Here is a 27,559-nt window from a genome sequence, read left to right on the forward strand (position 1 = left end):
TCTCTGTCAGCCAGTATTTCAACAGTGTCACAGCTGTGCTCTCCTGGCTATCACAGAACTCCTTCAGAGTGGCTTTGCTTGTACAGCAAAGTCAGTTCTTTCCTGGGCACTGGGTTTGTGCCTTTGTTTGTGGCCTGAGGTTTTGTTCCTCTTTCAGTATCCCCCCAGAACAGGAATTTACTTACCTGACACTCAGGGGCTGAACCAGTCTCTCATTTGCCATCGGGATGAGGTACATCCAAAAAGTCTGAGCTAAGCTCCCCCAAGCAGTCAGAGATTTGCAGTTCAGTTGTGAATCCAGAGGCAGGTATGTCCTACAGAAGTTTGCAGTCCTTCAGTCCTTGTACCTTCCTGTCAGTTCTGCTTGAGAGTAAAGTTTCCCTCAGACTTTGTTTGCTCAGTTTCCAGAGTCACAGCAAACACAGTTTAAAGGCACAGCTTTCTCTTTACCCAGATAAGTTAGTACAAATATGCCCCGAATGTCCTTTGCACCGCTTGTGCCAAGGCTTAATGACAGGGCATTGTTAAACCTCCCATATAAATCTTTAACAACCGGGTGAAACTTCAGTCCAAATATGAAAACTCAAATAAGTGGAAACAGTAAATGGCATTTGCTTACACTTTTAAGACCCACTGGCTCAGAAACTGCTCTTGCTTTACATTATTTACAGCCAGTTGAGATGAAAAGACCTAAATGTTTATGACTATTTTTAGATTGCCATCTCTTAATTTCATGCGTATTCACATACCTGGGCACTGGGGCAGATATAGCAGTACCAACCTGTTTTTATTTTAAGGCCTTTTGGATCAGTTCATCCAAATGCCTGTTATAATTTTCTCCCCTGAAATAATTTGATTTCTTATTCAAGTTGCTTGCTTGCTATGATTTGAATGTCCCTCTTCTGGGGGCAGCTTAGGCCCAGTGCTTCAAAGGAAGACAAACAAGTCTGTGATTGCTGTTGATACCTGTGCAGTGCTATACTTAGGAAAGAAGTTTTCCCTCATCCTCGGATAACTCACTTGGTATTTTTCAGCCTGCAGTTGGATTGACTCTGACAAGAAGCATCACATCTCATGCTGAATTTGATGCTAGTCTTTCCTTTGTTTTTTATTTCTTTTTGAAGTTCACTGAACTTGCCAAGTCCCTTGTTCATCTCAAAATATATTAACTGGTCTCAACATTACCCTATTCCTTTTAAAATGCAGCTGTGTGCCCAGCCTAGAGTGTGGAAAGCCACATGTTCCCTGAGTTAAGCTTGGGTTAATCTGGGCTCAGTCATCACAGTTTCATGGTCAGCAGTGTCAGTGTCCCTTTATATCAGGGGAGGGCCTGGCCATAGAGGGCTGCCAGCAATTAATGCTGTAATGATTAATCAAGGTCACCATCAGACCTGTGCACTCCTGGTCTGAGAGCCAGCAGGACTGGGGAATGTGGAATGCCGTGGAATTCGGGCTCCTCTCTGTTGCAAGAGTTGCCCAGGGTGAATCTAGCTAGCCTTGTGCTTCAGACTGGCTTATCTGAGTGTCCCAGCACTGCAGACTATATGAAGCAGGGGACTCTGGTTTTACTGCTTTTTCCAGCCAGTAAATTGCTCCAGTGACTCCTTCTCAGTGTTGTTATTTTGAGGCTAAATAAATCCTACTTCTACAGTCCCCTTTTTGTGTGTAAATCCTACCACCTCTCTTCCTTTGCTTCCCATAGATTGTGCCATTCAGTTTATTGCAAAAATAAAGTACTTTTATTTCTTTTTCTGTTCCAAATGGGCAAAGTAAATGGAAAAATATAATGTGTATGATGGGCAGGCTGTTTATTGGGTGTTGTCTCTCCCAGGGTAAGGCAGCTCCCCTGTGACAAACCCACGACTCACCGTGGAAAGTCAGAAGGCTCACAGGTCTTACAGGCTGTGGAGTGTTGCTGTTATGCTTTGGGTTCAGGGACTATTTTTTGATTTAGTCCAATTTTTTTCCACAAGGTGAGGAAATAAGTTTTGAAAGACTATGACTTAGTGGGAGAGAGACCTCGGCAGAGGATCCTGTGCTTACTCCTCCTCATGGAAATCAACAGTAACGTAACTGGAGTCAGTGGGGTGTGAACGGTGCCCAGTGAGTACCTGCTCCTCCTGCCTGCTGCTCCTACAGTTGATAAGGATAGCGAGGTGCTGGTCTCAAATGTGCTCAGAGGTTCTTTTCCTTAGTTAGAATTGGCATTAAAAGAAAACAGTGAATGTTTCCTTGTCCAGTGAACTCTATTTGCCAAAGAGCTCTGCCATTAACATCTGCCTGTTTTATTCATAATTATTATTACCTTGTTTGCTTTTTTTCCCTCCCCTGACCGAGCAGACTTCCAGTCAGAGCTCAGGTCTGTAGGATTTATCTTCTGCCCCCTATTCCCCAGTGCCTGGAAAGCAGCCCATGGTGTTTGAACTGCAATGTGCAACAAGGTGTGGTTGGTGCTTCGCACGGTCTGAGCCCACAGACCTCCTGGGCTGTTAAACAGCATCCCCACGACAGCAGCCACACTGCACCACCCATCGAAAATCTGGAATTCCCTGGGCCTGCCTTGCCTTTTCATGGTGCCAGGACTCAGTGGGCTCAGGTTTGAACATTTTGCAAGGGAAATATACAGTGATAATTTTCAATGGACTAGGTGTCACTCACTAAATGTACCATCTCTTGTTTTCCTGCTAATTGCTTTTCACATACTCTCACAAGCATTAGCTTCTGAACTCTTTTCCTCAGCCTCCATTTGCAGCTATTGCTGTATCTTTCCTAAGAATTGGCACCCGAAAGTGAACGTGGCCCTCCAAATTCAAACGCTCCATTGTTCAGGATTCTGTCATTATATTATATTCTGCATTATTTTTATATCCTCTTATTAATGCACCCACACACCCCATTTGCATTTTTTAACCTTTTTAAAAACGTTTTCATTACAACAATCAGATATAAGGGCAATGAAGTAAGCGTGGAACAATAGAACTGAAGAGCTTGATCCTCCTCAGACCTAAACCACTTTTAAACTTCACTGGTGACATTGGTTCTGATTTACACCAAAAGGAAAGAAGGAGGATCGAGCTGTGCACATCTACAGAGGGACATCCACTTTTGATAGTTAACAAGGAACAGTTCTGTAGAATAGTTGCAGCACACAACAGGTTGTTTTGAAAAAGCACTTTTATCAGCAAGGACGGGTTTTGCAGCTAAGGAACTGGTGGTAAGGGCTGAAGAGCAGTGCTGGAGCCTGGATGCTGACAGTGCTTGGTGCTGACTGTGCAGGGAGGCAGCACAGCCTGCCCATGTTGACTGGGGGTTTGCCCTGCACAGGCACTGTGGTTCACCCAGTTTAACATCCCTGCAGGACTAAGCAACACATTCTTCATTTTGGGAGTAGTTTGAGCCTCTGCACAGCCACGTCTGACACCTGTCCTGGGCAGTGTAGTGTGCCGAAGGCAGGGCTCCCCAGCTGGCTGCAGAGGAGTGTGTGGGATCCTGCTGGGAAAGGAAGAGATGATACAGGGAGATGAGAGGTGGCCTGAGGCACAGCCACTCTGCCGTGTGTGTGCTGCCACCATAGCCCATGAAACCGCTGCCACCACAGCAAGTCACGTCTGGGATGTCCACTCAGAAGAGATGACAATCAGTTTTAAGCTGCAGCTGGGCAAGGGGATTTCTATTAAACAAATGAGTATGGCTTGTCTGGCTGCAGCAGCCAAGTGTGTGACTCAGAAAATCACCCAAGTAACACTGCTGCTAGCCAGGGAGAGGAAAAAGGGTGAAGAAATCCATAAAGCAATCGTTCATGTCTGGCATTCTGGCAAACTGCACCTCAGAAGCCTCCTTCATGAATTGCTTCTGCTTTGGATTTTCTCCAGGAGTCACTGTTGAAAGTTAATACCTGGTGGATATCAACGCCATTGTCTCAGCAGGGACTTCTCCTCACATTGATTGTTGCTCGATTCCAGGTAAAGCAGTGAGATACAAATGCCTTCGGGCTTCTCGGGGGTGCCCCAGTTAAGGCAGTACTTCACTTGCCCAGTTAGGCAAGGTTCATAAACACGGGGTGTGGTTTTATGAGGCAGCTAATTAGCTCCGATGGCTAAGTGCCAGTTTGGGAGGAGAGTCTGCTCCTCCTGTCAACAGCTTCGTGCTCCTGCTCCTACTGCAGATTCTGCTGCTTGTTTGACTCTTGCTGACGCAGTCCAGGACGATGACCTAGCAGAAACTGTTCACTTTTTTTTTTTAATGGATTAGTGTTCTGCCAGACTCATATCCTCTGATGGCTTGCCAGGGTAAGATGAGCATTCGAGCTGGCACAAGAAGGGATACAGGGTTGCTCAAGAGAGAGGAAGGAGAACAATACAGAAGCATTACATTAATTGAAGTGGTCAGATTGGTTGTAAATCCACACCTTTGCAACTCCCTCTTTGGCTTGCACAGATCAACCACAGCTGCCATCAGCTAAAGAGATTGTCTTCCTCTCTTGTCATTACTACCAAGACCTGTTTGCAGGATTGTTATTTTCATTTTTTCAGATCACTTCAAAGACAAGAAGTGTTAATGGCAGCAATGGAAACACAGCAGAGAAGAGGAGAAAGCAGGGGATGCAGCAATGAATGAGCTAGGAAAGGTCCTTTCTGGCAGCAGTCACACATGTAGTGGTGAAATCATTTGCTTGGGTACTCCCAGCAGCTGCAAGTGCAGCTTAGAGGCTCTCAGGCAGGGCACAGCTGGGAGAAGAGGTGCTGCCTCCTCCTCTTGCTCAGCTGTGACCCCAGGCTGTGCTTTGCCCTCTGTTCCTCTGCCTGACTCTGCCCCGTAGCTCAGTGTCTGCAGCTACTGGGATAGTTTGATCCTGGAACACCTCCACAGAGGCTCTGGGAACTGCACCTGCCTGCACCAGCACGTCACTCCTGTATCGCTGCCTGGGTTCCCCTGTGTTAATCCATCCAGAAAAAACCTGCTGATGGATTGGAGGTATGTGGAGCCAGGAGAGGAATGCTGCATTATCACAGCACTGTCACCTGCTGGTTAGAACCCTTTTCTGAGGTCTTTTGGCAAACTTTCCCAGGGCTCAGGATCACTCTGAGAGGAAGCACTGGGACCAGAGGGACTGCCATCCTCAGCCCCAGGACAGAAGAGGCACAAGAAATAAGACAGCACAGGAACTGTATAACCATTAGGAACAGCAGCTGCTCCACAGTGCTGTCAATGCCATGCAGGTAGAAATATGCTGCTTAATAACTATGATAATATAGAAGTCTTTCCCTATTGTTTGTCCAGCTCACATGGACCCGCCCCTTATATGCAAAGCAGGTTTGCTATTTAAATATCAGCTTGTGTACACATGCCAGCTTCTGGTTTTCTTGGGGATCCAAGACAGCTGACATTGCTGCCAACATAAATAATTTTGCAGGTTGGAGACTAGTTGGTAAGAGTGTGGTGAGCCTCCCTTTTATCTACTCCAATAGGAGTGCTTTTTGGTTCCGGTGGTTTTGTTGGTTTTTTTTTTTTTTTTCCTTTTGACGTGACTTCCAGGAGACACAGAGTGAAAAAGGTATTTATTTTTCTTTTTTTTCTTTTTTCCTTTTTTTTTAAAAAACAAAAACAAAACCAAAGTTTTTTTCATAACAAGGACGTTGCTAGATACTAAAAAGGTAAATACAACATTTTGGAGGTTCAAGTAGGAGTGCAGTTTGTATTCTTCCAAGAAACATATTTTAAGAAAAATACTGCTGCTTCATGTAATTCCTCTCTAGTGCTAAGAAAACCTCCACTCTGGGGCACAGGAGATATTGCCAGGCTGAGCCACAACAGTTTGAGAACAGAACTTGGTCGATTGTTTAGGAGACCACGTACTGGGGAGCCTAAAAATCCCCATGTTAATGTGGTATGAAGTTTTTACCACAAGAGAAACTTTCTGTTTCTAGTGCGGTTTAAAAGTTTAATCCAACTGGCTGCTGGATTAAAGTAATTCCAGGTTTCTGTCTTTTTTCAGTTTTGAATTCCGAATGGTTTAGTTTGTTTAAGGTTTATTGTTCGACAGTTTCACTGATAACATCTTTCTGACTTTACACTGAGGGTGCTTTATTGCACTAAATAAATGTGTGTTGCCTGCTTGTTACGAATTTCTACAGCCTAGATTTAGTGTGGGATCTGGTCTAAGGGCACGAGCAGGCTGGGGATGGAGCACTCCAGTGCTGGACTTGGCAGAAACAGGCACAGCCAGGCTGTTCAGCAGGGAGGAAAGGCTTCCACACAGGAATACCCTGTGGAGCAGGGAGTCGAGAAGCAAACCGGGGCTGCTGTTTCTTAGTCCTGTACAACTGCAACGTGGCTACTCCTGGGAGCCCTCAATGCAATATCCCAGGGGAAATGCCTTATCTTCCTCTAAGTGAAACAGGGAATGTGTTTCAGCATAATGCTTAGTTGAAACGCTTTATACATTTGGAAAACACTGTAAATCCAGGTCTGATGTTGAGTAAGCACAAGAATCCAATTCATCTTGAATTCTTGTGCTTACCTTGCAAAGCAGAGTTTTAGTTGGGTTTTGCATTTGGCTCTCTCTGGGGTTTTTTGTTAGTGTTTTTCCCCCCAGCCCCTCCCTGAATGGGTTGTCTGTGTTTTTGGGACCTACCTGAAATCATTCAAGAACAAGCTGCCTGCTGCACAGAGTGTAGAGCTCTCTGATGGGGACCAAGGGATAGAGTTCAGGATATTACCTCATCTCTGCTGGACTGTTTTTAAAGACACGCTGTCATTTCAGCGTGGATCTGAACATGTTAAGAACAGGTTCTTACAGAAGCTGAGGCCAGTGGAAATGTTATTGTTTTTAGTCACTTGGAGAGGGGTAAAGCAAACAAACATGCAAGGACTCATCCTGCTCTATAGACAAGTCCATGTGAGCTGCCCTGAAGGACAGATGAGAAAGAACAAGTACCCTCTCCTGACGTCTGCCAGCACCTATCCCTTACTGCCACTTGGGCTCTTTCCAGGCATTAGATCCAGCATAGATTCATTTGTTGACAACTGTGGTTTTTTGTTGTTTTTTTGGGGTTTTTTTTGGGTTTTTTTTGACTCTTCTGGCATGCTGGAAACAGACTCTGCTTTGGAAATCATTACAGCTGTGTAACTTGCAAACTATGAGTAATGGCTTCCTCCAGTTTAACTCATCCTTCTCTTAGTGTTTGCACTGTGCTCATCCTTCCCTGCCTGCCTGGTCCTGCCCGGCGGTGAGGTCCTGGATCTCGGTGCAGCAGCTTCCCTCGTGCCTTGGAGAGGAATTGCAGGTAAACATCATTCTCCCTCAATAGGACACTTGGCAGGGATAAGCCTGGGAAATGAATTAAACACTCCAGTAAATAGCAAAATGCAGAAGGGAATACTGGCTTAATGGATGCAAGATAAATTTCCCTTGTCCCCACCAGCACCTCTGTCACCTGTGTAGAGCTGAGGAGCTATGTTCTTTTCTCCTAGGAAAAACTTATCTTTCTCACTCTTTTACCTCACAAAAGTACACCTTAACTCTTCTTCCCAAGCTCACTGAGTTGATACAGATCTGAGCAATTTTTGTCTTCTTGTGTACAGCTCTCCAGTCTCCTGCTTGTGTTTCAGGCCTTTGTGTTCCAGAAGTTTATCTTCCCCCCTCTTCCCCCCCAGTTACAGCTTTTGGTATTTCAAAAGATATTGCTGTGATCTACAAACTTTGCCCGTGCCCTTGGGTCATGCTGGCTGCAATACTCTCTTCTTCCTTGCAGACCAGGCAGTGCTATTTCTGTAGGGTTTAGGAGCAGCAGCGTGGCTATGTGCATACTCTGGCAATTTAGCCTTGGAGGGACTGGTGTGTCTGATTTGAATTCCTGCAGTGCTGGAGGATGAGCTTTGGAACACTCTTCCTGTGGCTGTCCTGTCAACGATTTGCCAATTTTACTTCTCTTTTATTCAGGAGGGTGTAGTTAGTGGGTTTGCCTTTGAAAATGGGTAGAGTTCAAGAGAAATATCAATTCCTGTCAGTTGGCTGGAGAAGTAACTAAAACCAGCTCTATTTTGTTCTTTAATATATAAATATTAAGAACTTCAAGTTTATTTAAAGATCCTGCATTTTGGATTCTGTGTGAAACTCAAACTGTTATGACTCAATTTCTGCTTGAGGATCCACAAGGGAGAAGGCAAGAGAAGCTGAATACTGACTTTAACTGCTTAAAAAAGGATGGAAGAGTTTCTCTGCAGATGGATACACGGTGTGCATATACATGCATCCAGCCATAAGAGCCATGCTGTGTGTGGGGAGCACATATACAGGTGTGTGTTTATGTGTGTAGACACACACACTCACACATATCTCCCTTTAGTCTCTGGATAGATAGAAAAGTCACTTGGTTCCAGTATTTTCCTTGATCATAGTTGCAGGTGCAGTGTCCAGGAGCCTCAGGCTTGTTTCTATGGTAGCTATTCCCAGTTCAGTGAGTTCCTCAATCCCCATTTGGCAATAAGGGGAACAGTGTTGTGACACTCACACTGAGTGTGTCAGGGAGGGCTGAGAGTGTGGGCAGAGGTGTCTGCAGGTGACAGGCTCCCATGGAGGGGACTCAGGTGCAGCATGGCCTCCTGTGCCACTGCTCTGGATTTTCATCAAGGGCTTCATGGGGCAGCCCAGATCTCTCTTTCTCTTTCTACCTCTCCTTTTTTTTTTTTTCTTTTTTTTTTTCTTTTCCTTCCCTCTTTCTCTGCCCTGAAGCAGGACTGCAGTATCAGAATGGCAGACTGCAGTACCATGAGCAGGAACACCAGGGAACCTGTGCTGCACTAGATAGGCTGACTAATTCCCTTTAAATAATCTCCCTTTAAATAGTCTGGAAGCACGCTGGTGAGTTCTGTTTCAGGAGCCATGAGCACATAGCCACGGCTGTGGGCTGTATAAATAGCCACAGCCATGCTGGGAAGAAGTGAACAGCACAACTATTTGTTCTAGGAAGGTCTTCCTGCTTCCTCCACGTCGCTGCCTGGATAGCTGGGAACCAGTTCTGGAAATGTTTTGTACAGCAGCGGTGAGGTGACAGTCGGTGACAGTGAGGAGGGAGCAGCTGCTCCTGGGAGATGAACTTCCCTTTGCAGTGGCTTTGGATCTGAGTGGCAGTGGGGCTGTGGGGCTGGAGGCTGTACAGATCGCTTTAGCTATAACAGTGCCGTTCAGACCCTGCTGAGCAACGCTGTGAGCTCAGATCTCACTGGTATTTATAGCATCTGCAAGGCAAAAGCAAGGAAACACTCCCTGTCTGGCTGGGGATCTGGAGAGAGTGTAATGTGATAGTGCTGTCTGAGGAGGATGAACTCAGCCTGTCTGTGCTGTCCTACCTCAGGAATCAGCACTGCGAAACAAAACAATTTAACCAAATTGGGGACCTAGTCTGTGTTAGTTATGCTGGCTAATACCAGCTTTCCTCTTAACCATGGAAGAGTGCAAACTATTCTCCAGGTAGGAATATACCACTCTGCAGCTGCCTCCATAGCTGGTCCTGAATTACCAAGGCAGCCTTCAAAAACACCAGGATCTGATCCATGTCCAGTAGCTCCTATAGCACTTTCCAAGACTTGGATAAATAGGAGAATCCTCAATGAAGAGTGCAGCAAGTCTTGCCTCAGCTGAGGTAGGAGGCATTTGAATTTCTTACTCATAGTGTATTGTCATCTTCTCCTTTCCATCCTACCCACTCAATGTGTCAGAGATCTAAGGCTTGATTTTTTTAATATTTTTTTTCTCTTTTTTTTCTTCTCCCCTTCCCTGCTGAGCAAGGGATATCCAAGCTTTCGGTTTCTGGCGCATCATGTCAGAGAAATGTATTTTCCTTTTCTCTTTTTCTTTTTTTTTTTTTCTTATTTTTGCCCCCATCTCCTCAGAGATCATTCCCTCAAGCCCACTGGGTTTTTGCTGGGGTAGGTTGGTTCACAGAAGAAGCTCAGTGCAAGAGGACAGAGGGCTGACTGGGTCTCAGGAGAGGAACAGAAACTGTGTGGGGCATAGCACAGACCAGTTACACAGAGGCAGCTTCCCTAAATTCTCCCTCGTGTTTGCTTTCCTTCATGACATTGCTTTTAAGTCACTGTAAAGAGGACGAGGTTTTCACCTGGTCAGAAGTGCCATCCAAAGCTGTGGGACACCATTCAGACTGTTCTTTAATCTTATAGAAGGAGGGAAGTTCTCTTTCTTTATTTATTCATGCTCAGTGCTTATCATCCCCAAGCTGGGGCACAGCTGAGGTCAGGGATTGCCTCACTGTGTCATTTATAGGAAATTTTAAACTCATATTTAGCAAAGCAGAAGTTCTATGCCAGGTTTTAGATACACCATCACCAGAGACATTAATGGTCTTCAGAGGGAAAGTACTACAATGTCTTATTATCAACAGTCTTCTGAATTACAGAGGAGACCCACAAAAGTCCCAGCCTGTGAATTTAATTAAAAAGGCAAAACAAAGCACAGCTTTTTTATTAACTGTATTTAGTGCACTTGCCTTGTGACACTCCAGCCATATCAACCAGGCTGCTCCTGGGGTAAGTCCGGCCTCGGTTCCAGCTACTCTGATACACGCAGGTTCTCCTTGGAAAAGCAGAAGAAAAAGACAGAGCTGAAAGTAGCACAAATTGTTACAATGCAGGACAGGCCCCACTGACCAAGGAGAGCAAAAAGCAGTGGAATGTGCCCCATCACATTTTGCTGGGTCAAAATGCAATGTGCTTTGTCTTCTTCCCTCCAGCACAATGGCTTCGTTCCCTGTCTTGGAGCAAGAGACGTTGTTCCGGAACGGTACCTGGAGCTATCGCATTCCAGCCCTTCTCTACCTGCCCCGGTTCAGCATGATCCTGGCCTTTGCTGAGGAGCGGGAGGACGTGGTGGATGAACATGCCAAGCTCATAGCGATGCGCAGGGGCCTGTACAACCCCAGCTCGCACCACGTCCAGGTACCGGTGTGGGGAGGGAGCGGGGACACTGCCCACCTGCGCTGCTCACGTGGCTCCAGAGGACTTCAATGTATTCCTGCAGGAGGGACAGGGCAGCTTCTCCTCCCCAATTAAAGGAGACAAGTCTGCCAGTAAATAATGCAAGTGTTGCTGTAACTGCTGGGATTGCACCCCGGGAGCAGGCGCTGGTGGGGGGACAGGGAGCAGGTGCAGCAGATACTCTGGGAGTGGCTTTGGATCCATCACCGGGTATGGGGATGCAGGCAGAGAGAGGAGATAAAATGTCCTATTGTGGCAGCCAAGATGTGGAGGAGAGGCAGAAATCAGGAGTGGCACAAGGACAGGGAGGCGTAAATTAGCGATCAGTTACTATTTTTTTTGGTTTTAATTCCTCATCTTAATACTAATTTCTGGTTTAAGAAACAATTGAGAACAGCCAGTCTCCCCACGCAAAAGAGTGTTGTCTGGTGTGTTGGTGCCAGGGAATTGGTTACTTTATTAACCTACCAGTTATTATTATTATCCTGATGGGTGGCTGGGGGTGGTGGATATTCTATTTATAGTAATTTGTTTGCATTTGCAAAGGCATAAATGTCTGGGGGGGGGGGGGGAAGTAATTATATTTTTGTATTCCAAACCTTCATTGGTTGTCTTAGATTGTACACTCCTAACAGCTGGATTCTGCCTTGCAGAAGCAGCCTCTGAGCACATCTGCAGTGTCAGATCATTCAGGTTGCATCTTGTGTAACTCTCTGTAATTCAGTTAAGTAGGGCTCTGTTGGTCATAAACTTAGTCATTTGTGTTCACCTGCTGGATTTTCTTAAAATGGAAATATTAAATATTCAAGAAAAGTTAATATAGGCTTAACAGACAAAGAGAAAACATGATCAGAAAGGGTAATCAGCAACTCAGGGCAGAAAAGCTAATTAATGTAATCTTACTGGAAACCACTGCTTCTTTTACCAAGCCCATAACACTATGTAGGCATAATTTTCTAATAGCAATGTTAGTGTTAGAAATGTGATTGTGTTATGTGCTTGTCATTTAAAGAAAGACAGGGCTTGCAGGGTAGTTATACCTGCTCTGTGACCTGTTTTCTGAATTGCACAGCTCAGGGCCCAGATCTCCATACCAGAGCGTGTAAAGCCATGCAATCAGCCCAGCAAGGGGCCTCAGTGTAGGCTGGGATGCCCATTCACATATGGATCACATGGAGGAATAGGAGTTTGAATGGAAAGGAATTTGTCAACATCCAGGATACTTGAAAAGGGCTCGGGTACCTCTGTGACCTCCTAAGAGGCATTGACACAGCACCGTGTCTGTACCAGCACACTTTGACTACTGGGCATGTCTGTGTCAAATACGTATTTGTGAGAATTTCTGAAAATTCAGCCTCTGTAGCTTTTCAGACTGTGTCATCAGCCACCAGCTGCACTGAGGTGTGGAGCTGTGTGTGCTCCTCAGGGAGCAGTAATTAAAAAGGACATAACCCACCTGCTTGGTGACGTGCATGCGCTTTGTGTCATCCAAAGAATTTTCACTTACCTTTGGTGATGCCAGATTATTATTCTCCCATTTCTTGCTCTATCCTCTAACCTGCTTCTCTTCTGTTCTTCCCGTGCTCTTCTGTAACTTTTATCCAGGCATCCTTGCACTATAACTTGGATCTCTTTGTAACGGTGTGTTTCATTCTTGTCTCCCTTCACGTGGGCCCTGGCAGTGGAATAACATGGAGACCATTGTCACTGCACAGCTGAAAGACCACCGATCTATGAACCCCTGCCCGGTTTACGATGAGGTCTCAGGGAAACTGATCCTGTTCTTCATAGCTGTCCCAGGAAAGATCTCTGAGCAGCATCAGCTCAGGACAAAGATTAACCTGGTACGCCTCTGCTACGTCACCAGCATGGACCAAGGGCGCACCTGGAGCACTGCCCAGGATGTCACCGACAGCACCATCAGGGCCGAGTACAAGAACTGGGCCACGTTTGCGGTGGGGCCGGGGCACGGCTTACAATTGCTCAACGAGGCCCGGAGCCTGGTGATTCCTGCCTATGCCTATCGTATCTTGGACCCGAAGCAACACCCCACCCCTCATGCCTTCTGCTTCATCAGCTCTGACCACGGCACAACGTGGGAGCTGGGCAACTTCGTGGGCGAGGAGAGCGCGGTGGAGTGCCAGGTAGCGGAGGTGCACTCCTGTGGCAGGAGGGTCCTGTACTGCAACGCGAGGAGCACCAGGGGAGCCCGAGTCCAGGCCATCAGCTACAACCACGGGCTGGACTTCGAGGGAGGCCAGCGGGTTGAAATGCTGGTGGAACCTCCCTTTGGATGCCATGGAAGTGTTACTGCCTTTCCACCTCCCCCTGATGCCAGGTGCCAAGATAGTTGGTTACTCTATGCTCACCCTACAGACCCAAAGGGTCGAAAAGATTTAGGAATTTACCTCAACAAAAGCCCTTTAAATCCAGCACACTGGACAAAACCTAGCATCCTCTTCAAGGGCCTGTGTGCTTATTCGGATCTGCAGTACATGGGTGTTGGGCCCGATGGCTCACCCTTGTTCTCCTGCCTCTTTGAATACGGGACCCGCCGGCAGTGTGAAGAGATGATCTTTGTCATGTTCACCTTGAAGCAAGCCTTTCCCTCTGAGTTTTGAGTATCAAGCCTTTCCATCAGCATCCCTCCAAACATCACCTTTGCTGATCTTTTTCCTTGTCACTTCTCATCTTTGAGCAGGAGGTTTTTGTACTCCTTCTGCACACTTAGTTTGGCGTTGGCTTGCGGCGTCTGTAGATTATGAAGCCTATTAAATGTACTAAAACTTAACGTGTTTGGGTTTGTTTTCTGTTGCCTGTTCTCCCTTTTTGCCTTTTCCTTTGGTTGTCTTTTTACACATCCTGTGCCCAAACCAAGTGTGACCTTTATATGGGGCTTCTCACCTTGAGGTCTCCAATAGACTGGATCAATGTACCACTGCTGACAGCCTAGGGACTGCCTGGGAACAGATGGCAGCAGTTTTATGCTGAGTGTATTTAGTACGTTGTGGGGAAAGTTCTAGAGAGGGCACTGGGCTTACTGCCAGGTAATCTGGAGTCACCTTCTTCAGGACACTGCTTTGGCTCTGCTTAGGAGTACTGCTTCTTGCAGACAGCGTGGGAATTTGGCACCTCAAACTTTCAGGGCTTGCTGGCTCCTTATTTCAGCAGGGCTATGTGATGTCTTGCTCTGGGGACATTCCTTGCCCACTTCTGCAGTTCATTTGGGGTTGCCTTGCTGAGTTCCCAGGCACCCCAGGGACTTCTGTCAAACTGAACCTTCTCCTTACTTCCCATGCTGTGTCCTTGCTTACTGGCCCTTTTGCTTGCACTGCACTGAGAAGCTGCAGTTTCTCTGTAAGAAAACCAGAGCCTTGTGTGCTCTGGCTGCTCCCTCTGCCTGGGCAGTGGCAGTCGGAGTCACGGAGGACACCAGGACCCTTCCACGTTTGGGGACAGGACAAGTGGCCGAAATGGCATTTTGCCTCTATTGGAACTGCAGGATCAGGACAGGTCTGCAGAGGGAGCTCCCAATTTAGAGTCAGGAGGGGAAATGCTTGCTGGTCTTTCTAACACAAGTATGATCCATTCAGCTACTGCTTCTGTCGCTGACAACCCCATGTCTTTTTATTACAGAGTGTTACTGGCATATGGGGCAGTGTGTCAAACTAATAACATTGCCCCCCTTCCAGCAAATAAGCACCTGTGTCGGAGGGAGGGCACCTGACCAAGCCCAGAACAGCACGAGAACACTTACACTGGACGTCTTTCCACTACAGGCAGATTTTCAGCAGATTTCTGAAGGAAACCATTCTAGTTTTGATTAGAGAGACACTATTTATTTCTGAGGCTCCAGTGTGGTTTGAAAGGAGGCTTTGTACAGAGAGCAGACAAGGAACCCACCAGAAATGAATGGGTACCAAGGGAGACATGTCAGAGCAGGTGGAGCTAGGAAAGTGTTACCTATGCCTCTGGACAAAATTCTGCTTTATGAACGAGTCTGTGCTTGTTTGCTGGGTGCTGTATCCTGTGTGTGTGCACGTGTGGGATGGCTGCAAGGAAAATATGTTTGTTTGCTCTGTTGGTGCAGAACAACACCTGCTTTCCAGAGCACTCTCAGAACACATCCCCTTTGAGAAACACTAGCAAATCCCATAGGATCCTTGGCACTGTCACTGCTCAGGTCTGCAAGTCTCTGCTTGCTCAGTGCCCCTACCCTGTACTTTTACTGCTGACAGCTTGCAGGGGCGGTGGGGGAAGGGGCCCTGAGTTTTCTCACTGTGTAAATTTGTTTCAGGGCACCTGGAGGCTGCAGGTACTAAGAGAGTAATGAGATCTGGTGACCTTTTCAGATAACCTGTAATTTGCCAAGCCTTTCCCAAGCAGCAGGTCAGTAACGTGCTGGGCTGGCATAGCAGAGTAGCTCAGGTAACCAGTACTTTGTGGGGATTACTCATATGCTCTTCAGATGTAGGCCAGAGCCTAAATGCACCTTTGTGGCCAACAGCCTGTCACTGATGCCTGATGAGGTAATGGTATATTCAACAAATCTACCTGCTGTCCTATAGATTTAACCTCCTCCTCAGGTACTATGGAATACTTTTGTTTCGTGACATGGAAATGCATGTTTAAGAAGTTTTTCTCTAGCCAAGCCTGGCAGTTCCCATGATGATGCAGATTGGACAGGCTGGCTATACGTGGGGGTTGTGTGACCACTGTACATCTTCCACAGACAGTATTTATTTACTAGTTCTGGACAGGATGGTGGTTGAGAGCCAGCTGGTAAAATACTGCTACATCTGTAGCAAAACCAGTTTATTGCAGTGTCTGAGAGATAGGATATTATTTCAAGCTAACGAGCCATCAGGGATCATAGAGCTGTTAGGGGATTGGGATTCACCTTTTGAGCAGCTGGGGCTGTATTGTGCTTTCTTTTAGAACTAAGAAATACTCAAAGAAACCAGCTTGCACATCCAATTGCCACAATCATCACATGTATTTGGATCCCTTCCCTTTGTTTATGTGTCAAAGTAAAGGAGTTATGTGTGGCTGGACAAGGGATTTGAAGAAATAACAGCAGCTAAAAACTGAAGTTGGTGGAGGGGTGGAGAGGAATTAAATATTCCCTTAATTAGTCTGTCTAACAACTAATTAGATGTCTAACCAGGGGTTGTACCTGTTACTTTGTTTAGCTTGCAGAAGATCAGGAGAAGCTTTCCAAACACAGTTTCGTTCCAGCAAAACTCCTGGGCAATCAGCAGCTCCGTCCACTCGGCATCCAAATACGTGTGCATTGCATGGAGAGCGCTGAGAGGCCAAGCAGTGGTTTAACATTCAGAGCTGTTCTGTCTCTTCCCGCAGCTGTGCTCCAGAGAAGCTCCTGGAGGTGCCAGAAATCCCAGGCAGTTGGTGCAGGTGAGGTTAGCAGTGGTCTGTGGGCAGGCAGGGCTGTTCGAGGAGCCTCATGGTTCCCTCGCCACGTGCAGACACCCCTCCCGGTGTGGAGAACAGGGTTTGTAACCCCTCTGTAGCTTACAGCCATTGCCATGCACAGCCACTTCATGGCAATCAGCATCTGCCTGCATTTAGGCTCCCGAATGAATCCATGGCAGTTTGTCTCGTGAAGCCCTGTGTGGATCTGGGCGAAGCTGAAGGTCAGGTCCAGCTGAGCTAATTTTGGTCTGCAGGCAGCGCTTGCTCAGCGTGGTCAGGAAGCCCTGCACGGTGCAGTTCTGCTCGTTTAGCAGGGCGCTGTTCTGGCCACACAGCTTTGAGCTGCTGATGCCCACAGCCTCATCTCAAAGGCAGAGGTCAAGCTGGACGCTGCAGGGCAGGTTTCTGGTGAACTGAAAGCACCAGGAAGGCCTGCAGGGATGAATGCTGGGTTGTGCCAGGTTCACTCTCTTTCCTTACCCACAAATTCTAGCCTCTCCTTATGCAGTTACAATCTGTTCTCTCCTGCCTTGCTGTCCATGCTGTGCCCATGATCCAGGTACTGTTGTTCTAGTACTTCTCCTGGCTCTGGGAAGCAAGGGTTGCATAGGGCTAGCAGGATCTGTGCCTTTCCTGGGAACTTGCAAGGCAGAGGCTGAGCTCATCTGTTGCTTTTAGGTATAGCTCAAATGTGGATGTGCAGAAGTGCTGCCTCCCAAGGCAGAGCAACCAAATTTCCCTCACGGACAGTGCCCCTGTAGCAATGTCCTGGTTTGCTGCAAACGTGTCCCCTGTGCTGTGCCTTGGAGATACAGCACTGAGCAGCCACTCAGCACAGCTGAGGGACAGATGTACACACCAAGAAAAGGGAACTGAAAACTCCAGTTCTTCCCTCTCTGACGCAGGTTGCCAGACACAGCTTTGCTCCATCCCACCTTCAGGGATTTAGAGTAGGAAAGATCTTTGAATTCATCTCACAGTAGCTGACAGGGAGCTTTGGTCACAAATCCCCAGCACAAATCAGCCCCTCAGTCTGCTGTGCGTGGCAATGTGCAGTAGTAATTTTATTCTGTTCAGGTCTTTGAAGTCCCCTCCTCATACCTAACTACCTATGAGGACTAGTCAAGGCAGGAACGGGGCAGTCAGTGCTCAGTATCCTACTGCACAGTGTGTTTCTGCTCAGAGATTGATTTATTCCCCTTGGAGCCCTGTAGCAGGTAGGACAGACAGACAGGAAAAAGATGAAAATTCAAAGGGTCTGACAAGAGATCGTAAATGGGACAGCAGGCCACCAGAGCCTGGGGGACTGAATGTGTGAGGGAGCAGAAGAGATGCCCAGCTGGGACTTTCTGACATGAAGGGGGCGGGAAAGGCAGGGAGCATGGGCTTGCAAGTCACTTCAGCTGCAGCATGAAAAGGAGAGCGGGGGCTGCAGGAACATGTCACGCTCACTCTCTGAGCTGTTTGAGTTGAGGAAGTTGTCCGTGGCTGAGTTTCCTTTCCCTCTCTGTACTATTGAAACAGGAAACTGGTGAGCTGAAGCTGGCTGATCGTTACACACAGACACACAGGCAGCTCTGGCAGCTCCTGGACTGGAATTCAGGTTTCCTCCAGCTCCAGCAATGGATCAGTGCTGGTACCACGGCAACATCACTCGCTCCAGAGCTGAAGACCTGCTCTCCAAAGTAGGCAAGGATGGCAGCTTCCTTGTGCGGGCCAGCGAGTCCATTGCCTCGGCGTACGCGCTCTGCGTGCTGTAAGTACGGCGTCCGCCCGCGCACCCGCACCCCGCTGCCCCTGCTCGGGTGGGGGGCACCCCTGCAGCCCCCAGACAGCCAAACAGCCGCTGTACCCACAGGGAACACCAGAGCAACTGACTGGGCCATGGGGTAAGGAAGGGTTGAGATCAGGGCCGGGCTGGACAAACCCACAACACTTACTGATGTACTGCTCACACTGCTCTTGTGCCTGATTCAAAAGGAGAGAATAATCAAAGGCACTGCAGCTGTGCTCTGAGAGAAAAGAGCATCTTGAACTTTTGGCGTCTCTTAACAACTTGGCTCAGGTATTTACCTTTAACAAGTCCACTACTGAGCTTGGTACCCTCCCAGGCACTTTTCTTGCTCTGGTCCAGTGTGTGTTTGACCCACCCGCTTGTACTGTGTCCCATTCAACAAAAGCTGAAATAGTTCCTGGAGCTGTGCACGGCACACCTGGCACAGCAGTGATTCTGCCTGCATCATTAATGTGGCTCATGGGGTAAATGTTTCATGTGGGAAATAGGGAGAGAAATGCTGGCAGTCCTGAACCCCCCATTCTGGGAGACCAGAGAGCAAGGCCTCCTGCCCTGGGTTTGTGAGGGGCAGGTGTTATTCCTGGAGGCAGGAGAGCAGGGGGAGAGGAGACTGAAGTTAGTAGGCAAAGTCTGAGGTATTTGACTTTACATTACAGAGAGATAAGACAGTTGCTCCCTGCTTAGGAGAGATCAAGAGAGCCCTCATGGGACCCTGTTCTGCCCGTCAGATCCTCTTTGCTGCCACTGCGCAGCAGATCAATAAAACTCATTGCGTCCTCACCCCACATTAAATTACAAACAGGTTTCTCCTTCTCCTTCTGAAAGTATATGTATTGCAGTGGTGAAGGTGGTGCTGCTGTTTATAACTCTGGTCTAACTGCTTGCCTCTGAGGTCAAACTTCTGGTGACAGCACCGTCTGCAGCAGAGGATTCATGTGCAGAGGAGCTTGGGGCTGGGTAACTGCCCTGTGAGCGTAGGCATTGGACTGCCATGGTGGTGGTTGAGTCGTGGGGGTGCTCACAAGGTGCTGAGAGCCTTTGTACCTGCCTGTTCAGGTGCTTGTAACAATACAGGGAAGAGTTTTGTCTTTCTTGAGGGAGCAGACAAAGAAGGCCAGCTGCAGATGAATGGGCAGGAGAGACAATCATCCTCACTGGCCGAGGGCCCAAGCTGCCAGTCAGGGAACACTTTACTAGACCAACTAGCAACTTTACTGTTGCTTCCACTGAGCAATTTTAGTACGGCCCTATCGATTTGACTTGTAACTAGTTGTGCGCAAAATGTTTTTACCGAGCGGTGGTGGGGATTATAGGAAGGGAAGGTGCTGCAAAAATGCTTAACGTGCATTTGCATAAATTTTTCCATTGTAGATGTTTATGCAGCCGATTTTGAAAGCCTTTTGTGACTTGAGAGACATGGGATCAGGAAATAGAAACAATATAATGACCAGGATTTTCTGAACCGTGAGCCAAAGGTTATGTTCTGAAATCCATTCTGATTAAGGAATTGGGGAGTATATGGCCTTGGCAGCCAAGAGCAGCTGGATCTGAGGTGTGCAGTGATGGCATTAATTACAGGCAGAAATTTCACACAAACTGCTGTCAACCAACCTAACAAGCCTTCAGCTTACGCTGGTTTGTCATTAGTTTGTGGAGGGAAAGGGTTAAATATGGTGAATAAGTCTGTCCCTTTCAATGTCTTCTCCACAAAATGGGCAGCTTTGCTGAAGCTGAAAACTTCCTCCGGGATGTATCAGTTTCATCTGTGTTATTGACTGGGAGGTGTTTGAAGTTTGAGCTTTTCAGTTACTTCTGTTTAAAAAACAGAGAGGCTGGAGACAAAGAATGAGAGAGGGGACTTGAAAGCTGACAGCAAAATTGTTTCCACAAAAATAGAATTATGTTGAAAGGGAGAAAGTGTCAACTGTGTACAGGTAAGGAAAACAAAAAAACCATGAAATTTCCTCTGAAAAAGAAATGTCATATTCTACAAAGCACTTATATTTATCGGGCAGATCAACTGAAAGCCAGCAAAACACTTATTATTAGCACGTCATAGAATGAAATAGTGATTTTATTGAAGAGCTGCTTGAGGAAAACAGGATTTGTATAAATATAGACAAGTCAGGGATATGTATTTGCAGGGCCTTTTAAGAGTGCCTTCCCTCTTTTTCTGAAACTTAGAGCAGCAGCTTCTCACTTGTGGAACGAAAGGCTGGGGAATGCTCCTCCCCTGCACTGCTGGCCCATGGTCACACTGCCCCATAAAAGGCAAGAAGCAAAGCCCTTTTTCCTCCTCCTTTCTCTGTGCCTGCACCATGTGATCTGCCAGTTTATTGACAAGAAATGGGCTCTTTAACTCACCTGGAGGGGGAATGCCTGGATCCTGATATCCAAAAGAACCTGCTTAGTGTCCCCTGCACCTGAACTGGTACCATTCCTCCAGGGGATCTTCTGTTGGTGGTTCATCTGTGGATGGCTGCAGGATTAACAACTCTTTAGAGATGACCCTCAAGGGCTAGCTGCAGCTTTGGGACCCCTCTCAGTGCCCGTGTGATGCCATGTCCAGCCCCCCTGCCTCTCTCCTGGTGCCCTTAGCACCATGTCTGTCCCTGTGTAGGATCTCCAGGCACTCCCAATATGCAGATCATCACCTGCGCGTAAAAACACACAGCAGGAGAGGGAAGAGCAAATACCAGCCTAGTCCTCTGATGTTTTATTTCCCCTCCACGTGGACAGCCTGAACAATGGTTGAGCAATTCTGAACTCAACCCAGTTTTTAGGGAGGACCTGGAACGTGGCGGTAATTGGTACCACACAACCTGACAGTCAGGATGCCGAGGAGAGAAAGCCTAAGGGTAAAAATGGAGTAAGAGTCCCAGTCTTCTCCATCCACATGCACGAAATCAGAAGACTGCTAAAAAGGATTCCTGCTTTTGATCTCAGGATGTGCTCCTCTCTGCACCTGTCTCACCCAACTGCCCCTCTTTCCTTGTTCTTCCCCTGATCTCACCTGTCCTCCCCCTAAAGTGCTTTACAAGGTGAGGTTTGTGTGATGGGGCACTTTCTGCAGAGGCAATGTGAGGGTCCTGATGTGACGCAAGAGCCATTGAGCTGGTTCTTTTATCAGTTTCATAATCTCCACACACACAAATTGTCTCTCATGAGCTGCATGAGCAGTTCTGCTTAGTCCTGTTTGCATATCAGCAGGAGGAAATGGTGTAAGAGAGCTGCACTGACAGATAAAAACAAACCCCATACCCTTCCTTGGGGCATATCCTCATCTGGCATTTATTGCCCTGGGATTGGTGACATTAGCAGTGCTGTGGCTGCCCACAGCAGTTGGGGATCAAGTCTGTGACTGCCAGCCCTGTCCCAGATGTGTGAATGAACAGGTGCCTGTGGAATGAGCTCTGGGAGCCGTTTGAATTCCTTTGTGTCCTTTGCATTAATGCCATCAAAAGATGCCCGTTCATGTGGGTGCATCACCAAATCCTCCAGACATGTGGGTACATCACCAAATCCTCCAATCCTCCAACCCAGCTATGATCTCTGAGTAATTTATTTGCATTTCCAATGTCTTTGTGACTCCTTGGAGAAAGCTGCCTAAAATCCTGGCAACCTCTTCTCTCTCCTGTATGGAATGATTCTGAAAGACAGGTGATGAACACACTCACAATACAACTGTAAAAGAGATTAGGATGTTTTATTGATCTGCCTGATCTCCCCAGCAGGGGGGCTGACCTCAAGCCACATTTTGGGACAATTCCACCGGTGATGCAGTGTTTCTGTTACAACCAAGGAAGCTCTGAGAGTGGATTCTGTTCTTTCTTTTGAGAGGAAGGTGTTGAAACCAGCCCTGTTTGCTGGCTCAAAGAGGTGCTGTATGTTTTAACAGAGTGCTTTGCAGGTGACTTAAAAGATTGTTCACTTGGGAGAAAAGTAAAAATAGTCAATAATTTTTAGTCAATACTTCTTGGGTGAGATCCACAAAGCTCTGCAGCTGCTGAGGAAGGTCAAATTTGCCACCTTACAACACTGCTCAGGCTTCACTTGAGCTCTGGTGCATTGATGTGACCCTTCACTGGGAAAAAGACTCCTCCATCCCCCCTTAAATAAGAATCTTATAGAATTTAGCTGGGACAAAATGTTTGTTATGGCTGATCTACAGATGCACATGTACAGTGTGCACCCACACCAGGATGGTGAGATGGGTTTTCATTTAGGCTGTTTAGGACTTGTAGATGAAAATGTGCATAGCAATCAGCTCTTGTACTGGGAATTAGCTGAAATCTATTATTTGTTTTTTTCCAGTAAAAGTCACAGCACATATACTAGCCCTTCAGTTTACTCATTTATTGCTGATTTTGGCCTCGTGTCTTTTGGCTTTCTGCTTTTCCATGCCTTCCTGAGCTGCCCTCTCTACTCACAGGTAAAGCCATTTGGTGTTTTCTCTTTCTGGCCAGGAGTGTTGAATAACTCACTCTGAGCTGATGCTGATACCACTTTCTGCAGTGACGTCTGCAGACGTGTCAGTGACCAAGAAGACTTCAAGCTTGTGTTAGTTCCCAGGCTCCAGGGAAAGCAAGAGAAATGTTTAAACCTCCTGTGCACGAAGCCGTCTGTGTGTCTCAGGATGTTCCAAAGCCTGTTCTCACGGGGAGGGGTGCCCTGGTGAGATTCTGTTCTGGACATGGTGTAACCACGTCCCCTGTGATCTGTTCCAGGTTCCGGAATTGTGTCTATACCTACCGAATTCTTCCTGGTAAAGAAAACAAGCTCATTGTCCAGGTAAGCCTTGCTGTGTACTATGTGGACCCACAAAGATGGCCCTGACAACTGCTGGGTTTTAAAGCGATTCTAACACCAAGACAAAAAGGATACAAGGAGTTGAACTAATGCCCCGGCCAGCACAGTGCTGGTCTCCAGTCCACTGCTGGGCAGATTTTAATTTTCGGTCTGCTCCTGCCGTGGCCATCAGCACACCCCTTAACACATGTCACTGCCAGGTTTTATACAGCTGAGAAGCTCAGCTCATGGAATACCTTTTCCTCTGAAGCCAACTTCCTGTCAATATATCGTGGATCTTTTCAATCCAGAATTGCAGCACAGTTCACCTACACCCAGAGAATGTAAACTGAGTTCTGGTCTCAGGATCTAGAAAGATGGAGGGCCGAAGTTTCAGACCTTCTGTTTATTCCTATTCTGCTTTAGGATCCTAAATGAGCCACTTCCCCTTCCTGTGCCATCTCTCAGCTCTGGTTTTCTTAATATAGAGCATGAAACATGGGGTAGGGAGAGAGGCATGGCCTCTCTCAGCCCCAAAAATTGGGCATGGGTTTATTAGGCAGCAGTGGGGGCTGCAGCCGACCCATCCTCTTGGCACAGCCACTGCTGCATGGGCATTCCCTGCAAAATTAAATGGAAATGCCCAGGCTACCAGTCTGCCCTTCTGTTCAGAGTCAGTCTACAATCATTCCTTCCCATTTCAGATGACAACCAGCTTCCCACACTAGAAATCAGATTTCTACTGACTCCACGTGCGGCTCACATGCCTCCCATGCACCATGTCACTCGTGTATTTCCTGATGTGCTTTGGGGTCACCAGTTTCTCTTTGAGATCTGCAGTAAGGGGCAGCATATCTGAAACTGGAGTCATCAGGTTAATGAGAACAGCGGAGTGCTGGCAGCTTGCTTTCAGCTGTGGGCTGTTGATAAGAATTGTGGATTGTGTGTCCTGGGTGCACACATCCAGCTTGGCTTCTGCAAGAGCCACTTTTGGGGAGCTCGAGCTGTTCTTAGGAGCCCCACTCAGATGCAGCTCTGCACAAACACAGCCACCATATCCCACTTGGCCTCGACAGCTGGATTCCCCGGAGCCACTGAGATTCCTCTGCCTCACTTGCACTTCTGTTTCTGAGGAGGAACTGGCAGCAGGACACTGTGCCAGACTTGACCTGGGTCTGTATGTGTTACTATGGCAGGTCACCAAAGCTTTTCCACCTTCCCAGAGCGCTGGGCATCACTGTGCAGAGGAGCCTGTGCAGGCTGGGAGCAGGGCTGTAACGCAGCTGCCATTCTGATCTGGCTCCACAGGGTGCAGCAGCCTCTTTGTAGGAATACTCAGTTTTCCCCCATCATCTGATCTAGCCCAGGCTTTCCATCCTAAATAATGTGTTTTGGTGCATTGTGGTGCTGTGATGATGTGATGGTGGCACATGTTTAGAAGGTGATCCAGCGTTTGTCATTGTTCCAGTACCCAGAGCAGCTGGAGGGATCAGGGTCTCACTGTGCCAGAGAGCTCACAAAGAAAGCTCCCCCGGGCAGGGAGAGTGTTGGGGGAGACCTGAGGCCCAGCAATGGTAACAACTATCTGTGTCCACACCAGCTCTGTGGCGCGGCTGGGATGGGAGTCTGGCACTGCTAATGATGTCCTTGCTCTTTGCACTGGCACTGAGGTGAGGAAGGGACATGGTGGAACCCTAATTCTGAATGGCTCTGGGGTATGAGTATGACAGCTGCTTTGTCTTTTGGAAAACAAGCACAGAAATGATCCTATGTTGTTTATCCCGCTGTGGGAGAGGAAGAAAGGCAGGCCAGAGAGTACCTGCCTAGGCAGCCAGACGGCCCCACACTTTGTCCCACGTGCCCTGGGCAAGCCCTGTCTCCTCCACGTCCCTCAGTGCCCCCCTGGCATGTGGTGGGAGCAGTGCTGTCTGCAGCCTGGCCTGCAGCCTCTGCTGGCAGGACACTGGTGCAGAGTGACGGGGGTTTGGAAGCCGAGGGGAGAGCCCTGTGCGGAGAGCACCGTGTGGGGGACGTGCAGCCCTGCAGAGGGGGCTGAGCCGCGGGCTGGCCCCAGCCCCGCCCCAGGGCTGTGCAGGGAGCTCTGGACTGGCCGCAGGGGTGCGAGCTACACTCCCCACCTCGTGCTGTTTCGGAGAGTGTTTCTGCCACGACAGAAGGGTATGTTTTCGTGTATGGCTGTTCCATTTGACTGCAGATCAGAGCCCTGCAGCCACAGGACATCCGTATTTCTCTGCTGTAGCAATGGGCATCTCTCATGCTGGATCATGGTTTATGAGCATGTAATTTTTAAGATTCTCTTGGGATCTGTGTTGTGATTGTGAGGGATTTCTCTTGTTCCTATGTCATGGGATGCAGAGGGGCTGTGGTGGAATACCTTTGTAAGCTGGGCTGCCAGGAGCTGTACGTTGAATATCAGGAGTAGGCTACCTAAAGTGTGTTGTTAACTCATGTTTTGAAGACACAACACCTCCTGCTTTGTGCTGCCTTATTCCAGTTCCATGGGAGAGGCAGAAGAAGGGAGGTGGCTTCTTCTGGCAAGAGAGGGACATAGTGAGAGTGGTAATTGAGGCTCAGAGGAAAAACAATCTCATGTGGTTGGCTGCTGTTCTTCGTACAATGTTCCAGCTGGGTCAGGCTTTTTTTGGTTGCTTGTCTGTTGATTTTTGGATTAACCAAAAACTACTTCCTGTGTATTATAAGATCAGACTTTTGAAAAGATTACTTCTGTGCAAGGATATAAAAGCTATTGAATAGGATGGAGTGTTGACATTTTAAAAAATCCCATTAGAAAAGGAAAGAGTCTACTAATCCAATGGAATTAGAACAGGTGATAAATTAATACAGCAATCAGTAGGTGCTTTTCATTTCTAGGTTTATAAAAATTATATAGGAAAAATTCAATATGCAATCCTGAGATTAGCCTGTATTAGTTATAACTATGAGCCCCAATCATGCAATGTGTCTTTTTGTTTGCCTGCACAGTGCTCTTTCCTGAGAAAAGCTGCCTTCCTGCCCAAATCTAGGCTGTTGTCTCTCAGGAGCTTGTCATGATGACAGCAGCTTCAGAAGAGGTCCCATATCACAGCTACATACACAGCACATGTGACAGGACAGCTCTCCCTCTGCCACTTGCAGAGTTTTTTCACCTTTAAAGCTGCAAGCTGCTTCACTTTTTCACTGAGTCTTGGAGAGGCCATTTCATTTTTCTCCTTTAATTAGAGTCCAGACCTCCACCAGTGGAATGATACTTAGTGTCTTTTTTTGCATGTACATTATCTGCTCTAGGACTGGTAGCAGAAAGGGAGGAGCCCATTTTTGCATTCTGAGGTGCACTTTCTCACCTTCAGGCTGAAGAAAAAAAAAATATTTGCATATGGCCCTTCAGCCTTTTGTGACATGGCCTGTGATGTGCCACTGGGATTCTGCACCTGCAGCAGCTCTACAGCAGCTTGCATGGTCAGGAATCCCTCTTGCCTGCCATATCTGGAATGCAGTTTGTGTCCTTCCAAAGCACACTGGGCTGTAGAGGTCACCATCACAGACTGTTTTCTTTACATACAAGGAAAATTTTTTCCCCTTCTTTTCTGGAACCGATGAATTTTCTCCTTCCATTACTTGAGACTTCAAAATACAGGCAAAGAAAACCATGGCTTGGATGAATCAAACTTGCCTCCTGCTGATGAAAACATATTTAAGGAAGGAGGGTAGGAGTAATGAAAACCCCTTGAAACACAGGATCTGTAAGAGCCAGTAGAGATCTTTAGGCTGAGAACAATTAGTCATTGAGATCTCCCTGCTGCCTGCAGAGTCTCACTGTAGTAAAGCACTGAGAGCTGAGAACAGGAAGAGAGCAAATACTGTTCCACAGAGATCCAGGAGCAGGGCAGGAGGCTGGAAAGAGCTGCCCCGAGGTGGCTGAGCTGCTGCCTGGGGGCAGGTCACAGCTGGGCTACTTCACTTTCTTCTCTGGGAAAACAAATATGGTTTCCCCTTGCTCCAATGGGGACACATAATTAATGTGTAGTTATTGAATGGTTGGGGATTAGCTGATTGTAATCGTGTTTGTGCAAAAAGGGGAGAAGCAGCAAACGAGTGCTTGGGCATCGCAAGGTCAAGCTAAGCATGAGAGACAACCTAAAGCCACCAACATTATCTTTCTCATCTAGGCACCTATAGTCAGTTCTTGCCATTCAGATTCACAGAAGATACAACTTTCCTGTGCTGTCACTTAAAGCACCTCCTTTATCCAGCTGGCTGAGGTTTCAGTATGACCCTCTTCACTGCCCAGTCTGCATTCCTTATGATCTTAGCATCCCCCCAACAAATGGGGAACTTGGCCCAGTGTGAGGATTGTGTTACCAAAAATAATTTTTAAATAGCTGTCCCTGGTTGACCCTACCAGGATCAGAGCATGTGCATCAGTGTTCACCTCCCCATTTCAGATGTGCAGTCAAAGCTGTCAGGTAGCCAAAGGTGAGTTGTATCTCTCTAGTCAGGAAAGAAATGGGTTTCTGATCTGGGTGGGCT

The 27,559-nt window shown here is 47.4% G+C and overlaps 3 protein-coding genes across 6 annotated transcripts in view; 2 read left to right on the plus strand and 1 right to left on the minus strand.

Annotated features, from left to right (window-relative positions):
* Nucleotides 1-459, minus strand: part of NGEF (neuronal guanine nucleotide exchange factor) — a 48,183-nt gene extending 47,724 nt beyond the window's left edge. For both annotated transcript variants that reach the window (XM_027878354.1, XM_027878353.1), the window contains exon 1: nt 186-459. The gene's annotated coding sequence lies outside the window, so the exon portion shown is untranslated. The remainder of the gene's footprint in view (nt 1-185) is intronic.
* NEU2 (neuraminidase 2) overlaps nt 1-13,762 on the plus strand; it is a 31,900-nt gene extending 18,138 nt beyond the window's left edge. The window contains exons 1-3 of one of the 3 annotated variants that reach the window (XM_027878360.1): nt 7,095-7,286; nt 10,752-10,956; nt 12,678-13,762. In XM_027878360.1, coding sequence (XP_027734161.1) covers nt 10,756-10,956; nt 12,678-13,616 — 1,140 coding nt within the window. In that variant the 5' untranslated portion in view covers nt 7,095-7,286; nt 10,752-10,755 and the 3' untranslated portion in view covers nt 13,617-13,762. Of the gene's footprint in view, nt 1-7,094; nt 7,287-10,751; nt 10,957-12,677 lie in introns of those variants that run through there. The other 2 variants (XM_027878358.1, XM_027878359.1) reach the window with 2 other exon arrangements.
* A 2,588-nt stretch (nt 13,763-16,350) lies between these two features.
* Nucleotides 16,351-27,559, plus strand: part of INPP5D (inositol polyphosphate-5-phosphatase D) — a 52,583-nt gene continuing 41,374 nt past the window's right edge. The window contains exons 1-3 of the mRNA XM_027878365.1: nt 16,351-16,410; nt 17,953-18,184; nt 22,951-23,014. Of these exons, the coding sequence (XP_027734166.1) occupies nt 18,051-18,184; nt 22,951-23,014 (198 nt within the window). The 5' untranslated portion in view covers nt 16,351-16,410; nt 17,953-18,050. The remainder of the gene's footprint in view (nt 16,411-17,952; nt 18,185-22,950; nt 23,015-27,559) is intronic.

This window comes from Empidonax traillii, unplaced genomic scaffold (assembly GCF_003031625.1).
Source record: "Empidonax traillii isolate 1590-97213 ecotype Southwest subspecies unplaced genomic scaffold, ASM303162v1 scaffold40:size2234952, whole genome shotgun sequence".
Classification (NCBI taxonomy): Eukaryota; Metazoa; Chordata; class Aves; order Passeriformes; family Tyrannidae; genus Empidonax; species Empidonax traillii.